Source organism: Leguminivora glycinivorella, chromosome 8, assembly GCF_023078275.1.
Source record: "Leguminivora glycinivorella isolate SPB_JAAS2020 chromosome 8, LegGlyc_1.1, whole genome shotgun sequence".
Classification (NCBI taxonomy): domain Eukaryota; kingdom Metazoa; phylum Arthropoda; class Insecta; order Lepidoptera; family Tortricidae; genus Leguminivora; species Leguminivora glycinivorella.
Window position 1 is genome coordinate 14430930 of NC_062978.1, and position 17352 is coordinate 14448281.

Below are 17352 nucleotides of genomic sequence, written 5' to 3' on the forward strand. Positions count from 1 at the left end.
GACCTATCAGTGTGCACGGACAAAACATCCAGAGAGCCAGATTTCGATCGGACGTCCGTGCGCTCAAGGCCACGTCCGCGTCCGTCGACCGATAGTTTGCACGGTTATGTGTATTTCCATTGTCCAGATTCCCGTCCGCGGTCGATTTACGACGGACGTCCGCGTAGTGTGTTCCTAGCTTCAGTAGTTTGTGCCATAGACCGAGCGACGGAGACAAAACAGTTTTGTCTCCCGTCTGTGGGGGCCCTTATGGTATCATGCAATGATTGCAATGCTACCAGGTCAAAAAGAAGTATTTCTATTTGAGTCGTCGCAGCTGGTAACTCGATTCAGTACGTTTCCAGAAAATGGCTCGGGTTGTGTGTCGAAGTGAAGTCTGACACGTATTTTCCTAAAATTCGTAGATGATTTGATAAAAACTTATTATGATTTTGTTATAGTTACGTTCTTGTGTATGATATTCTAACAAATCACCAAAAATGGAGTTCCGGGAGACTTTGCTGGCTGCTCAACGAAATCAACAACAAAAGTCATCTGTGAGTTAATTTCTCAGTTTCTTGAATACATATATTGCTGCGCCCTATTTAAATAAAGTACGAATACGTAAAGTTATAATTATTGTTTAGCTGCTGCAATGCCGTATTGGTTACTATTTTGGATCATGGCTTTTTTACTTTTCTTGTTGTTAATTACCATCATTGACAGATAAATATAAGTTCAAGTACTTTGTTTTTAGCGCAACACATACTACAAAGCGGGATTCGACCCTCCTAAAAAAGAACAACGGCAAAAGGACAAGTTGTCGGAGAATATATTAAAGTTTTTAGCTAAGAAAGATGAAGAAGAAAGGCAGAAACAACTGGAAGCTCAGAAGAAGAAGGAGGAGCTGCTTGCCATGCGCGACCCTAAGGCTTTGCGGAAGATCCAAAAGACTCTGAAGGTCATCAAGTCTGCTAACAAGTCTGCAATAGAGGATGCAGTGGACCACAACAACACAGCAGTCACCAGGGAGGGCCCAGATCAGCCGGACCAGGACGACTATGGATATGAATCTCAGGAGGCTGCTGCATTCTATGGAAAATTGATGCAGAAATATAGCAAGATACCTGATGAACCCAAATTTCCTGTGGGCAGTAAGTTGAATTACATGTTGTAATTAATTATAGAGTAAACCAACTACTGCAAATTATTTATCATATCTTTTTATATAGACAGATAATGCTAATATGTCAAAATCATGATTCACTTTGGAAAACTGGGAAAACATCACTGTTTCATAACATGGGTCCTTCCCCAGTGCTGCCTTGTTAATAAATTTACTCATACCATTATTATAAGGACTGTATCGTTAATTATAGGGACACAACAAACCTCGTCTAAATGTTGACATGTGCATAATTTTGTATTATTATGGTCCGAGAGTATGATCTGAAGGTATTGGTAAGTACTATTTGATATAAGAAGGTCTGATATTTTTTTTATTTTAGGGACTTTATGGTACTTTCATTAAGGTCTAGCAAATACATTTCGGACAACCCCTAATCTGGCTTAATTTGAGAATATCTCAAAGACTTTTTGTACGATTTCGACAAACAAAGGTTAATATGCTGCCAAAATATATTTTTTAAGAGTCCTCTTCATGGTTGTTCAATTGGGTACTTGCAGAATAAATGCGGTGAATTTATATTATTTAAAAAAACGCATTTTTGAGCAACGTTCCGGTTTGCCGTAAATTTTTGATACAAGCAGAATGAGAGAAATAGATAAAAAAAATTAGGCATAGGCCAATGTCTAATAGACATTCATGGTGTTTGAACAGTGCCTAAACCAGATCGATATAAACAGTGTATGATAGTTAAATTCGACATCAAAGTAGGAGTTAGCGTAAGCACCATGCCACATTCTCTAAATGGCCGCCATACACAGATCATGAACTTTATTTTTTTTAAATAACAGTGGCTAGACTATGTCTAGATATTCTGCTTTGTGGATCATGTGTCGTTGAGGTTCGCACTGTACAATTTTTTTTCGCAATTGTGTCGTCTTGTACGCACTTTGTGAATTTTCTAGTAGCATTTGTCCGAAATCGTAAATGGTACTTGGGAGGATTAAGTCAATGCTGTCTAAACCACATGCTTTACGTCGAGTTTCTAGGACAAAATGCGTACCTTATTATGTGCCTTATTAAGCCCATGTCTTGTTATAAGAAAAAAATATAATAGCAAATAAATACGGCTACTCAAAGTTGTCTCCATATTTAACGATACAGTCTTTATTATGTATGACAATCCCTTATTATTTTAAGAATAAGTTCACTGGTTATTTTTACATTAAAATCTGAGCAACAAGGGCCAAACTGCAAGTACTTACTTTCTAGTCCAATGCATATGTTTATTTTGTAAACTTAAAACTAAACACTACTCAGGGGACTAAATATTGTGACTCAATCTTATATACAATAAAATGAAAAATGTTGTAGAAACATAATAATGTTTTATTCTTTCAGAGAAGAGTGTAAAAACAGACTTGAAAGGCACCATGGAACGAGTGAAAAATGCCCTGGCACATGAAGATGACCCTGTCCCCCACAAAAGAAGGCGTAGGACAGAAAATGGAGGTGTGTTTTTTCTGTAGAGATTGAGACGTGTTAATTAAAGTTTAATGTTTATGGTGGTATAAACAAAATAAAAGCTGCCTTTATTTACTGAAGCTTTTTTACAATTCATACATATGTATACTGTTTTACTTATGACCTATTTGTCTTTGTGTGTTGTGTTGTTGTGTGTATAAATGGTGGTATAAATAGAAATACAAAATACAGATAATTCATCATCAAATTATTTATTCAGCAAATAGGCCACAGGGGAACTTTACATGTCACAACATGTTTCAACATAATTAATGAATCTATGGTTGTACTCACGTTATTATATTGCTACTGCTGCAACATGTTTTGGGCCAATTTTAACGTCTCAAAAATTTTTTGGTACATGTTTACAGTCAGAAAACAGTTTGCTTAGCTCCTTTTCATAACTACCTTCCCAAATTTTCCTTTTTTTTTTCAGAAAGAGAATCAAGTCCTCCTCAAAAGTATGAGCCCGAGAAACGGAAAGATGATAAACCTGAGAAGCCTAAGTTCCGAAAACCAGCACCGCCACCTATGGACTTTAACCAGCTATTAAAGCTAGCCGAGGAGAAAAAAGCGCCCCAATCGAAGTGCCCAGGTATAAAAAACCGGCCAAGAGCGTGTCGGGCCACGCTCAGTGTAGGGTTCCGTAGTTTTCCGTGCTTTTCTCAAAAACTACTAAACCTATCAAGTTCAAAACAATTTTCCTAGAAAGTCTTTATAAAGTTCTACTTTTGTGATTTTTTTCATAATTTTTAAACATATGGTTCAAAAGTTAGAGGGGGGACACACTTTTTTTCCCTTTAGGAGCGATTATTTCCGAAAATATTAATATTATCAAAAAACGATCTGAGTAAACCCTTATTCATTTTTAAATACCTATCCAACAATATATCACACGTTGGGGTTGAAATGAAAAAAAATATCAGGCCCCACTTTACGTGTAGGGGGGGTACCCTAATAAAACATTTTTTTCCATTTTTTATTTTTGCACTTTGTTGGCGTGATTGATGTACATATTGGTACCAAATTTCAGCTTTCTAGTGCTAACGGTTACTGAGATTATCCGCGGACGGACGGACGGACAGACAGACATGGCGAAACTATAAGGGTTCCTAGTTGACTACGGAACCCTGAAAATGGGTATTGTCATAAGCACATTAACATGATTTTAAAAACAATATTATACTTTTCCACTCTCTATTCCGGTCTGTCACCATATTTGTCATTTCAACTATATAAGTCAGTGTGAAAGTGATGTATGACGCGACAGGTAATAAAAAGGTAGCCAAATTACTTGCAATAAGAGAGACTGCATACAGATGTATTGTACAGTCAACCAATTGGAACAGGCCACTGTAGAACTATGTCATAGTGACGTTATAAATAAGATTGTAAGAAATCCCTTACTGATTGTCATTTTGACATGGTTGTAGAGTGGCCTAGGGTTCCAATTGGTTGACTATACAACAATCTTGTAATTTTCATGTTTTAACAGTTAGTGTTTTTTAATTCACATTTTCCTTGGAACTAGGCTCTAGAAATCAAACGCATGGTAACTTATAACATATATATTGCCTATATTTACCAAATCGTAGATCAATCGATCTAGCTTTAGGTAAATTAAAATCAACAGCAGAGTTGTGGGTTGTTGCAGGCCGGTGGCCGCCAAGCCGGAGTCGGAGCCGGAGCGGCTGATGACCAAGAAGCAGCGGCGCGAGTACGAGGAGGAGCTCGCGCGCCGCCAGCGCCGCCAGGAGCGCCTCGACGCCGAGAAGAACCCGAGGAAACGTGAGTAGAGATGTGCCGCGGAGAATGTTCTCGCTCTCGGAAATTCCTTCTCCTGAGAATTTCCGCACTTTCTCGGGAATGTTCTCCTAGACGAGAAAGTGCGAGAAAGTTCAATTTTTTTGTTAACATTAAAAAAAATACTAATAGCCTACTTTCTCATGAAATAAACAGGTACCATTATTATTTAAGTGCATGGAGAACACTTTTTCTTAAACAAATACCTATTTAAAGTTACAGTCTATGTATTTTTGATCGTATTGATGCAACGTGCAACTCGTTCAAGATATTTACCATGTTTTCAACAACACTTTAGACAGTAATTAACATTCTTATCTTGCACGTGCAAAGCTAGGTAGCTTAAAGCTAGGTAGATGGTGCAGGTGCACCATCGGGGTGTTTTAGAAATTTTTATAACAATGTAACCCTTTGACCACACGTGTGTTTTTGCGGAATAGATAAGGATAACCACCCACTTCAGCAATTTCCCCACTCTATTTATCTCATAAAAATTAGTTTACTAATTGTTTACTCAGTGTCGTCAAAGCTAATACACCGAGTAGTTGAAGTTTCGCGACAGTGATGTTACATATTCAAAATGAAGAAAAGTAAAGTTTTTGAATATTTCAGAACTATAACGGACGATGGCCGTGTTAAATTTGTGTGTTTGTTTTGCGATGCAATGTATACTTGCAAAAATGCGATGAGATTCGTGCGAACTGTAGCAAATGTCCAGTCGATGTTAAACGAGATTTTGAAAAAAAGGAAGATAAAGAAACGTACCAAAACAACCACCCAGGATTCTCAGGAGGTCCCGAAAAATGTATAGAAGAGAACTGTGTTAACAATGACAGTGCTGAAACTATACTTCGTGCTAAAATTATTGTAGTACTATTTATTTGAACTGTTGATTTTGTTAAATATATATGACATTATAGCCCACTCCGTGCCTATCCATGGATGTCGTAAAAGGCGACTAAAGGTGTGAAACGACAGTCATCTAAGTCAACTAAGGATTCCCAAGGAGGTAGTGATGGGTAGGACATCAAATTAAAATGAGTTTGTATGAGTACCTCATTTTCAAAAATGAGGTGTTACAATGTCTTACTTCAAATGAGGTGAGGTACTGGTATATAAAATTTTGCTATCGGCGATTTGATAGACTCAATCGGGCAACAAATTCTAGTATGTATACTATGTAATAACATCCTTTATACCTATTAAATTTTATTTGCAACTAAATGTTAAGAAGAGAACTTGAACAACAGAAGACTGAAATATTATTTAAGAATTCCAATTGCTGTAATATGAAACTACATAAAAAGCAAATTGACTTGATGGTTCTATGAAACTTTTGTTCTATTTTAGCTGTTGATTATTGTTATTTATCGTATGTTAATATTCTTGATATCATTTTATAATGGTTTCATTTATAATTTACAGTTTAATAATAATATATTTCAATTGAAACTGTAACCTTAAAAACTGCATGTTTTTAACAAACGTGAGTTCATATTGTTTTCTAATTACATACCACTTTTACGTAAAAATAACCAACTTACCGCTGTGGATATTCTAACAGCAATATATAGTAAATTAAATGAACACCAACATTCTCGACGCCGTTCATACTTTTGCTATATTTTTGCACGTAAAAGACACTAAGGCAGAGCCACAAGCATATTAAATCATGTATAAAATGTCACCATTATTATATTTTGGTGTATTTATTAGTAATATCACTGTATGACACAAATAAATTAGCCATAGCCATTGAACTTTGGAAACAACAAACAACTGTCACAACACAAGTAACACAACTGACAACTTCAACTGTCTATGAAATGCGTTTCGTTTCACGACTCACGTTTATTATTTGATAATGTTGTCAAAATGTGTACATATTAATAAACATGTTATTAACTGCATATAATATATACTCCGTGTAATAAATGGATATACATTTTTTTGTGGATAATATTAGCCCATATTGTTGTCTTAAGGAAGGCTATAACTATAACGTAAAAACAAAATAGAAATGTCTCTTCTTTATCCGTTGAACATGCTGCAATGCGATATGATGTTAAATATTATCCACCTAAAAATATTTTCAAACTTTTAACTTAGACGAAACAACCAACGAAAATTTAACTGATATATAGAAATAAGTAAAAACTGCAAAAATAAAATAAATATTTGTCACTAATAAAAAGGTGCGAAATTCAAATTTTGTGAGACGCTAACTCTTCGTTCGTACAAAGTTCATATCTGTGGCATTTAAATATATAACAACTACACCTATAATACCTACATACGAATCTAAATAAAAGTACATAAAATAATTTTAAATAATATTTCGGTCATTAATCCTGTACTGTTGTCAAGCGAACTTCATAAATGCACATTTTGAGTTACTCGTCCTTGGTATTCAAAACGCTTCGAAAATAAATATGTCACGACCAGTATAAGAGAGCTCCCTTATTACAAATGACAACAGTCATACAAATCTGTTGGTCCGATAGGTCACGTTAAACTGGTCAAGTCGGTAGCTCAAGTAATAGCATCGAAACTATCGAATGAGAGCGTTGCGGAATTTGCGCGCCAATTTGAAGAGATGCTTGGATCACAACGACGTAATATGTATGAAAGCTTGCGGCGCTTAAGACTGTTTTATTTCGAGTCACGTGTAACGTATTTTGTCGAGGCAAATTTGAAGCAGCTCGTGTCTGTCTCATTCACTCTTACGGTAAACCTAACTAACTGTTTCACTTTGAAAGGATTTTAGAAGTAATGTTGGTAATGTGATGTGACATTGTCGCGGTGAGGCCTTCCGGTACAAAGCGATTTCCGGTACAAATGTATCGGTGGACCTTTTGTCTCGGCAATAAAGTTTGTAGTTCGGTGACATAGACGATGAGCCGCTTCATTTTGAAGTGTCGACTCTCGCGAGGGAGTTTGAGGACCGCGAGGCGCTCGTGTGACAGATGAGTTTTTGAATGATTTGAAGTTTGTGAATGATTTGTGTGGCATGAGGTGTTTGTGTTGCGAGACTTGCGCGCGAGGTTATGAGTAAAATGAGGTGAGGTGAGTTGAGGTGTGATGTAATACATTTTTTCCGTGTGAAGTGCTGCGACAAATCACCAATATGAGTGGTACAAATGAGGTGCCTCATGAGTGAGGAACTCAACACTACAAGGAGGGTTGACGTCAGGCGGGCGGCCGGTTGTAAAAACTAAATGCCAAAACCTTTTGCAGTATGACTATCGGACTTAATGATATGAGCGACAGGGCTAGGGCGTACCCCGCAGGCGACGCGCAGGGGCAGCACCCGGCTCCTGTGGGAAGTGGACTAGGGTTGTCGCATTTAACGGTGCGGATGCGACGTAAGAAGCTAGCCCGGAGAGAGAGGCATGTCAGAGTGAGGTTTGCTAGTTGGAACTTAGGTACGATGACTGGAAGAGCGAGAGAGTTAGTGGACGTTTTGAAAAGGCGAGGAGTGAATGTAGCGTGTCTGCAAGAAACGAAATGGAAGGGAAATAGAGCAAGAGAGATTGGTGAGGGATATAAGTTTTACTATTGTGGCAGTGACGGAAAGCGGAATGGGGTGGGAATTGTGCTGGATTGTGAAATGAAAGAACGAGTGACGGAAGTGAATAGAATAAATGATAGAATGATTGTTGTAAAATTGATGATTGAGAATAAGCCTGTGAATATTGTGAGTGTGTATGCTCCGCAGGCAGGTTGTGATGAGAGTGTGAAAGAGAGGTTTTGGGAGGAATTTGATAGTATGATAATGGGAATACCAGATAGTGAAGAGATTTATATTGGTGGTGATTTTAATGGACATGTAGGAAGAGTGAATGATGGGTACGAAAGAGTACACGGTGGGTGGGGGTATGGAATGCGGAACAGCGAGGGGGAAACCCTTCTACAAGCGGCAGTTGCATTTGATCTGGCTGTACTAAACACGTGGTTCCAAAAACGTGACCAACATCTTATCACTTATAAAAGTGGTAACCACGCTACACAGATTGATTATTTCCTGATAAGACGGAACAGAATCAACTGTGTCAAAAACTGCAAAGTGCTGCCAGGCGAAGATTTGGTGTCCCAGCACCGAATTCTGCTAGCTGACGTTAGTATTGCTGTTCGCCCCAACAAGAACAAGGTTTGTCCCCCGCCCAAAATAAAGTGGCATCTATTGCAAAAGAATGAGTATGCTAGTGAATTTAGGGAGCAAGTAGTGACCAAAATGTTAGAGATGGGTGAAATGGAAGGAATGAGTGCGAATGAATGTTGGTTAGTAATGGCTGGCTATATTAGAAGTGTGGCAAAGAATGTATTTGGGGAAACAAAAGGGAAGCGTATGATAGATAAAGAAGTATGGTGGTGGAATGAAAGTGTTCAAGAAGTGTTAAGAGAAAAGAAAAAGGCGTTTAAAGAATGGCAGATGGTTGAGGATGAGAATGAAACATTAAAAGAAAGTAAGAAAGAGGTGTATAAAGAGTGTAAGAAAAGAGCCAAGAGGACAGTTGCAATTTGTAGGGCGGAGGCGCAGGACAATCTGTACCGGTCTTTGGAAAGACCTGAAGGTCAGAAACGACTTTACCAAATTGCAAGGGCTCGAGAAAGGAATGGAAGAGATATTTCGCATGTTAAATGTATAAAAGATGATTCTGGGAAGATTCTGACTGATGATGAAAGCATAAAAGAACGATGGAAGAAATATTTTGAAAAGTTGATGAATGAAGAAAATGAATGGAATGGTGTGCTTGAAAATCCACCATTGAATCTGGGCCTTGTTAGGGAGATTAGTGTGGAAGAAGTGAAAATGGCTGTAAGAAATATGAAGAATGGAAAAGCCGTGGGCCCGGATGGAATACCAGTTGTAGTATGGAAGTTGTTGAGTGCGGATGGATGGAAATGGCTGAGTGTATTCTTCGGTAAGTTGTTGCATGAGGAACGCATACCTGACGAGTGGTGCAGTAGTACGCTGGTACCAATATTTAAAAACAAAGGAGACGTCCAAAATTGCAATAATTATCGAGGAATAAAGCTCATGTCACATACCATGAAGGTCTGGGAGAGGATAATAGAGAGAAGAATGAGAGAAGAGTGTGAAATAACGCAAAATCAATTCGGATTTATGCCCGGTCGAGGTACGACAGATGCCATTTTCGCCTTACGCCAACTGTGCGAAAAGTACAGGCGCGCACATAAAAATCTGCACATGGTTTTTGTCGACCTGGAAAAGGCTTACGATCGGGTTCCCCGTGAGGTTTTGTGGTGGGCCTTGAAAGAGAAAGGTATGCCTGGGAAGTATGTAGAGCTAATCCGTGCTATGTACAGATCGTCTTGTACGCGTGTTCGATCCGCTGCTGGAACTACTGACAGCATCGGTGTGGCTGTGGGTTTGCACCAGGGCTCGGCATTGAGCCCATACCTCTTCGTGCTTATAATGGATGCTCTGACGTCGGACATGCAGGAAGAGGCACCCTGGTGCATGCTCTTTGCCGACGACATCGTGCTTGTCGGAGAAGAGGGACTCGAGGTACAAGGCAGGTTAGCGAAGTGGCAACAGAGGCTGGAAAATGTTGGCTTGAAGATCAGTAGATCCAAAACAGAGTATCTTTACTGTGACTTCGGCGGTCTTTCCGCCCCTGTTGCCATGACACTAAATGGCGAAATATTGCCTACCTGCTCGGATTTCAAGTACCTGGGTTCCCTCATTCAGGGAGATGGCGAGATCGACAGAGCAGTTCAGCACAGGATTAATGCAGGATGGATGAAATGGCGACAGGTTACAGGCACAACCTGTGATCCCCGAATGCCTCTCAGGCTGAAGGGGAAAATTTATAAATCAGTTATCCGACCTGTCGTCCTGTATGGAAGTGAGTGCTGGGCCACCAAGACGAATGATGAGAGAAGACTGCATGTGAATGAAATGAGAATGTTGCGATGGATGTGTGGTGTGACAAGACTGGATAGGATTCGGAATGAGTATATAAGTGTCTGAGTACCCACAGCACAAGCCTTCTTGAGCTTACCGTGGGCCTCAGTCAATCTGTGTAAGAATGTCCTATAATATTTATTTATTTATTTATTTATTTTATTTATAAGAGGAAGCCTGAAAGTAGCGCCAGTGACAGAGAAATTGAGAGGAAGTAGATTAGCATGGTATGGGCATGTAATGCGGAGGGATGAAAGCAATGTTATAAAACGAGTGGTAAATATGAAAGTGGATGGATACAATGGTAGTGGAAGGCCTAAGAAAAGATGGATGGAATGTGTGAACAACGATATGAGAGTGAAAGGTATTAGTATGGAAATGACGGCTGATAGAGAGAAATGGAGGAAGATGATCTGCTGCGCCGACCCCAAATAATGGGAAAAGGGCAAGGGAATGATGAGTTGATTTTTGTGTTATATAATTGTATTTTCCTGTGTTTATTCACTTTTTATTTTATTGTTGATTTTTTGAATACTAACTTTGATTGTTTTGTATACCTTCTGTACTTTTTGATGATTAAATTATTAAAAAATATGTATATTGAAAGTTATTTTATTAGTATAAAACACCTTCCCCCACCTTGTTATCGTATAGTATAGTTATAAAAAGTAGGGGAGAATGTTCCCGGGAATATTCTCGTAGACAAGCGGAATTTGATATGGTAACGCTCAGACTATTACTTCAAGACAAAGTTACTTTACTGCAACAAATAATACTATATATAGGCGATAATCATTTATGCAAGAAAAGTCACAAAATGTACTTAGTCAATGTGCATTCTAAATAAAACGGATGAAAGAATATGCGAGCAAGTTCTCGAGAACCGTCTCTTGAGAACGTTCTCAAGAACATGCTTGGAAATTTCCCAAGATAGTAGAAAATTTTACCCTTAGAATATGTTGTTCCCTTTGAAATGTGTGTCAATATATTTTAAAGCCATATAAGAAGAAATACAAATAAACAAATATCAAAATATGTGCAAAATGTATGTACTTTCTCGGATATTCTCGTTGCGGAGAAAGTTCCCGAGAATGTTCTCGCTATATTCTCCCGTTCACGAATGTTCTCGAGAACGGCCCATCTCTAAACGTGAGTGTGCCTGTACTTTTAACAATTCTATGTCCCATATTGCAAAATGTACTATCATACATTTTAAGTGTGTTGTATAACAATTTTTTAACTAAGTTGCTTCCGCAATAATTTTGCTGAAAACTCTTGTATCAATGATGGAAGGGTGGCTTCCCTGCTTTATGCGTACGCGTTCCGGCCAAAAATGTACCAAAGACATTATGTACTCCGTATAGATAGACAGATAAAGTCTAAGAAAAAAAACGTACCTCAGTACCATACAGAAAAAGGCACGGTGGCCTAGATGGCGTTACACCTTTGGGGTACGCTCGGCTAGATGGCGCTACTATTAATATTTGACATTTTAACACATATCATGCTATGAATATGGGCCAAATTGTCAAAACTAAGATGCAAAAGTTTTGAGCCTGTGTCAAGAGATGGCAGTCTATGTAGTATATGTACTGTGATTAGGATTACACATTTTACATTGACAGTTAACTCTCTATAATACTCGATCCTCTTTGATTACTACTTAATATATTATGAACATGAACATTTTATTAAGGAGTTTTATTTTAATTTTAGCTCAAAGAGAAGAAAGGGACAGGCCTGCTGAAAGAGAAAAGAAACCGGAGTCTAGCGGATTTGGACGAATTCCTAAAATCGGCGAGAAATCATCTGCTAACCAGTCCTCTAGTTCCAGCACTAGTTCTCACAAAAATGACAGCTCTAAAACATACGAGCGGAGCAAAGACAAACCATCCAGTGACCGGGACAGGGCAGACAAGCTGCAGAGAGAAAAAGAGAGGGTGAGGCAAAACAGGGACAGGTTGGACAGAGAAAGGGAGCGACAAGACAGAGACAAGATGGATAGAGAAAGGGAGCGACAAGACAGAGACAAGATGTATAGAGAAAGGGAGCGACAAGACAGAGACAAGATGGATAGAGAAAGGGAGCGACAAGACAGAGACAAGATGGATAGAGAAAGGGAGCGACAAGACAGAGACAAGATGGATAGAGAAAGGGAGCGACAAGACAGAGACAAGATGGATAGAGAAAAGGAGCGACTAGACCGGGAAAGGCTGGACAGATTGAAGGCGGAACGAGAAAGGATAGACAGGGAAATGGAAAGACTAAATAGAGATAGGGACAGATTAGAAAAAACAAAGATGAAATTAGAATCTAGTAAACCGTACGACAAACCTAGCAAAGACGTAGACAGAAGTAAATTAGGCTCCAAGGACCAAAACTCCCGGCAGGAAGTCAAGAAGAGTATAGATTTAAAAAGCCAGAATACCTACAGGATAGATAAAAACTCGAACGACAAGAAATTCACTATACCTAACAGAAACGGCGAGAGCAAGTATATGAACGGGCACAGTTCGCAAAGCAAATTGCCGCAGAAGAGCAGAGATGATGCGAGGATGACCGAGAGAGATAGAGCTATAGCCAAGCAGAAGGAAGAGAACGGCAAGCGGCTACCGGAGAGTAAGCCCGCGAGGAGGCCGGACGACAGGGGGGTCGGCAAGGCGGCGGCGGCGAGTAAGCCCCAGATCTCCAACTCGTTCGACTTCGACAAGCACGTGAGCTCGCTCGGCAAGGACAAGCTCGCCAAGCGGCCCGACGCTCGCCTCGACGCGAAGAGGAAGCTGGAAGAAATGAGGAAGAAACAGAAACGTAAGTATCTTAAATAGAGAATGGAATACTAGCGATAACATTTCGTTATTTTGAACAGCTGACTGAGGGCCGCCATCTTGCCGAGCAAACGGCTCGGGCGAGGCGTGAGGCAAACATGCGCGTACGAGCATGGACGTTTTCCGGGCTAGGCAATCGCCTCGTGAGGCTGCTCGGTCAGTATATGTATAATTTGCACCCAGCTAATGTATAATCCATACTAATAATTATAAATGGGAAAGTGTGTGTGTCTGTTTGTTTTTCCGTCTTTCACGGCAAAACGGAGCGACGACATGACGTGATTTTTTTAAGTGAAGATAGTTGAAGCGATGGAGAGTGACATAGGCAACTTTTTGTCTCTTTCTAACGCCTCGAAGCCGCGGTCAAAAGCTAGTCTGATATAAAAAGTAAAAAAAGTTAAAATATTTATTTACCAAAAAGAAACCAAATAACATTAACAGTGTCAGTGACTCCCACACTAGGCTGAGCCTGTATCGTGTAAGTCGTATAACTGGCCTGTTTATTTCCCAAAGTTTTAAATAAATGAATGTCTGCGTGTTTGTGCAGGGCGCGCCATCGATTCGGAGTCGGAGTACGACTCTGAGATGGATGACTTCATCGACGACGGCGACGAGAACCTCGACTACTCCACGCACATTAAGGAGATCTTCGGATACGACAAGTCCAAGTTGGTTGCAGGAATACTTATTACTAACTATTTATTATTTTTAAATGTCTACATTTATTTAGCACATTTGAGAAGACTCGCCAAGGGGTTTGATTACATCGTGGTACAGTCCACCAATTGGAACCCTAGGCCACTCTACAACCATGTCAAAATGGCAATCAGTAAGATATTTCTTACAATTTGATTTAATAACGTTACTATGACATAGTTCTACAGTGGCCTAGATTTCTAATTGGTTGACGAACTAATAGGTATTGTTAAGTGTACAGATGTAGTGCGAAAAGGGTTTCCTTCGGAAACGTTCGTATTTGTCATGCTAGTTCAGTCAATGTCAGTACATCTTGTACTGAGACTGACTGAAATAGCATGACACGTTCGTACGTTTCCGTAACAATTCGAAAGCAAATCTTTTCGCACTACATCTGTACATGTATGTTTGTAACCTCAATAATCCGCAATGTAGCTAAATCGCACGCGAATTGACGCGTCTAAATGCGCCTTTATTGTAATGTTGTGTAGGTATCGGGACATGGACGACGACGACGACCCGATGATGGAGTCCAGCTTCGCGCGCCAGCAGCGCGAGGAATACATCAGCAAAAAGATCGGTGAGTCACATTCCCGGTAGATCGACCGCGGCCTATTGGTCTGTCGCGAGCGAATATAGCCTAGTTTCTTATACTTAAAATAAAATATTTTATGCAGTGCACGAAATAAAGCACCACATGATTAGAAGAAAAATATGGACAGTAGTTGTGTTTAAACATCATTTCTATTTAATAAGTCAAAGAGAAAGATATAAAGTAAATGATTTGACCGTGACGTCACTCCTCAGTATTTCATAGTAATTCTATATTAGCAAATCGTTTTGACAGTTCTTAAAAAGGAGCTGATTTGACCAGTAGGAAAGTAGCCTATTGAGTGGAGTGGACCCTGAAACTACTAGAAAAGTAGACTAGTGCTACCAACTACTAAATATTATCTGGGTCCACACTACGAGGCCCAGGCACATCTACGTTGAACAATTGCCGCGAGAGCATATTGCCTCGCGATACATCGCGAGTACACCTCGAGACACACATATCGAGGTACACCTTGATATGTGTGGACTCAGCTAATGATGTGTAACGGTACTGGTAACTATTCGGTTGCTGCTGACTCCTAGCGGTAGCCAATTAGCCATGCCTTTCGAACTTTGAGCTCTGTCCAATCGGCTTTTGGTATACCTGAACAGGGATTTTGTGAGAGAACCTTCTGTATGTAGTACTATTACGTATTCTGTGTCAGAACTATATTGGATATAATTTTTTGGTACAATTATTAATTTGTTCAGATTTTTACCGACTCTTGTACTGCTATTTAAAATCAATCGCTCTACGTCACATTTTAATGATGACCAATGACCATGTCTCCAGGCATAATGGAGGACCTCGAGGACATGCGCATGGAGGCGATGGAGAAGAAGAAAGCCGCCAAGAAGAAACGCCGCATCAGCGACGACTGACCCCCCTCCCCCTCCCCCTCGCCGCGCCACAGGACACACCCGCCCCGCTTCAACAACAATTTTGAACTAAATAATATATGAACACAATAGAACTATTATTATTAATATTAGGTCTTGCACACCAGTTTGCAGAAAATATTTTAATTTGGCCCCTTTTTCTATTGACATGTAAGAGTTTCCGAGTCGCGTCTCGTCGCTTTGAATTCTTTCGGTTCGTTTTAATTTAAATTAATAATTGAACAAATATATTTTTGTCGTATTTAAATAATACGTGATGTCAAACTAAATTATTGTGCCAAACAACAATCAAACAAAGCCATCAGAAATCTTGTCGTCCCGCTAGGCTAGAGGGTGCCCTTACGAACAAAAAGTCCCTGTTTCCATTGGTTCTCTGATGTTGACACAGCACTTCCATATTCTGCTTTTTTCTTATCATCTTATTATGAAGTACAGCAGTAGGAGATATGGAAGCCTCAACTCTAATTTGTACACAGCATATGTTTAACATATTATATAGTGTGAAAAAGCCGGTTCAGGGTGGGGTAGGAATACATCATCATCATCATCATATCAGTCGAAAGACGTCCACTGCTGGACATAGGCCTCCCCCAAAGGTCGCAGGAGTCCGCTGGATGCGGGTGGCGCAGGACAGGTCATTGTGGCAATCTTTGGGGTAGGAATACGAACATAAATAATACTAATAAGTATTTTCACAATTTATTGTTTTGTAATATTATGTTTTTGTTACCTATAAAATCACAACAAATTGCGGACAATTTTTTTTTTGTGTCTGTAATCCTGTATGACACGAGTGTGAATAATTAAAATATACATATAATATGCATTATTTAGATGTAGTTAGTACATTTTGTACAATATGAATATGGCGAATAAATTAAATCAATGGTTTTAGTTTACTTAAGTTTAGTTGTGGTTGTATTTATTAGCATTGTAAAAAGCTGGCGTGCGTGTGATAACGTTACGCAGCCTAAGTGAACTATGCTGAAATAATCAACACTTTTTTAACACTATGAATTGATTTTCTGGTCATGTTTAACACAAACAGCTCAGTAAAAAGGGTTACTTAACAATCTCGATTCCAGTTACTTTTTTAAAATTATATGTGTTCCCAGTATTTGAACTTTTCGATTCATATCATAATCTGTTTGAAATTAAAGGAGAGGCTATTTGTGTTGAAAAAAGTTTCATTTATCTAATATGATATGTAATATCGATGCACATTCACATACACACATATACATCCCAAAAATACAATAGGTATTTGTTTTAAACGGGGACAAAGTTGATGTTTAACCGCACGTGCGAGGGTTCCAGTGCACGTAGGTAAATTGTATAACAAAATTTGTTTAACCTACGTTCTTATTCAAGCTCGTAAGTCTCATAAGACTCAATTTTATCCTTCTTTGATACGTCTGATATTGTACTTGTCCATTGTGTCTATTTTGACAAAGATCTTAGCCAAGTGGAATACCACACTTAGGCTTTCTTCGTAGTATCATGGATTTAGACCCTGTGTACTCACTCTCCTAGGATCTCGCAACCACAACAGCTCTTTATTTCCAAATGTATTTTATTAAGTCTTAACTGTTGTCTAATTAAGTATAGTAAATTGTAAAACTTGTACAGTTGTATAGCTTCATGACAAGTGAGAAAAAAGAGAAAAAAATATATTATTAAATTTCTATATATTCAGCAAGTTACCTAAAGTGTTTCAGTTTTATCCTTTTCCCAAGTGTACATATGTTGATAGTTACAATGCAATTTAGGCCTCACTAGTAGATTGTGATGTCACAAAGGAGCAACATTACATATTTACGGCGAGGGCGTATAATGAATCCTGAACGAAGCGAATGATTCTTTGATAGAACACGTAAAATTCTTGCGTTTTGTACACATATTTAAAGTTACGGGTTAAAATTAAAAGCGATTAATTAACATTATTTTGAGTTGTTTTTACCTTTATTTATTTG

At 38.9% G+C, this 17352-nt stretch overlaps 1 protein-coding gene across 1 annotated transcript; it reads left to right on the plus strand.

The window, feature by feature from the left end:
• Positions 1-323: 323 nt before the first annotated feature.
• Positions 324-17082, plus strand: LOC125228728 (protein SPT2 homolog). Its single transcript, XM_048133389.1, has 10 exons — positions 324-536; positions 737-1133; positions 2507-2617; positions 3066-3216; positions 4284-4417; positions 8824-8848; positions 12088-13172; positions 13737-13857; positions 14377-14465; positions 15273-17082. The coding sequence occupies exons 1-10, from the start codon at positions 480-482 to the stop codon at positions 15359-15361; spliced, it is 2259 nt and encodes a 752-aa protein (XP_047989346.1). The 5' UTR covers positions 324-479; the 3' UTR covers positions 15362-17082.
• Positions 17083-17352: the final 270 nt, after the last annotated feature.

What these genes read in the sequence shown, in the direction of transcription:
- LOC125228728 (XM_048133389.1), top strand. Translation starts at nt 480, where the DNA reads ATGGAGTTCCGGGAGACTTTGCTGGCTGCTCAACGAAATCAACAACAA. An exon ending in ACCCAAATTTCCTGTGGGCA is followed by an intron (nt 1,134 to 2,506) that starts GTAAGTTGAATT and finishes TTATTCTTTCAG; the next exon opens with AGAAGAGTGTAAAAACAGAC. An exon ending in AATGAGGAAGAAACAGAAAC is followed by an intron (nt 13,173 to 13,736) that starts GTAAGTATCTTA and finishes GTGTTTGTGCAG; the next exon opens with GGCGCGCCATCGATTCGGAG.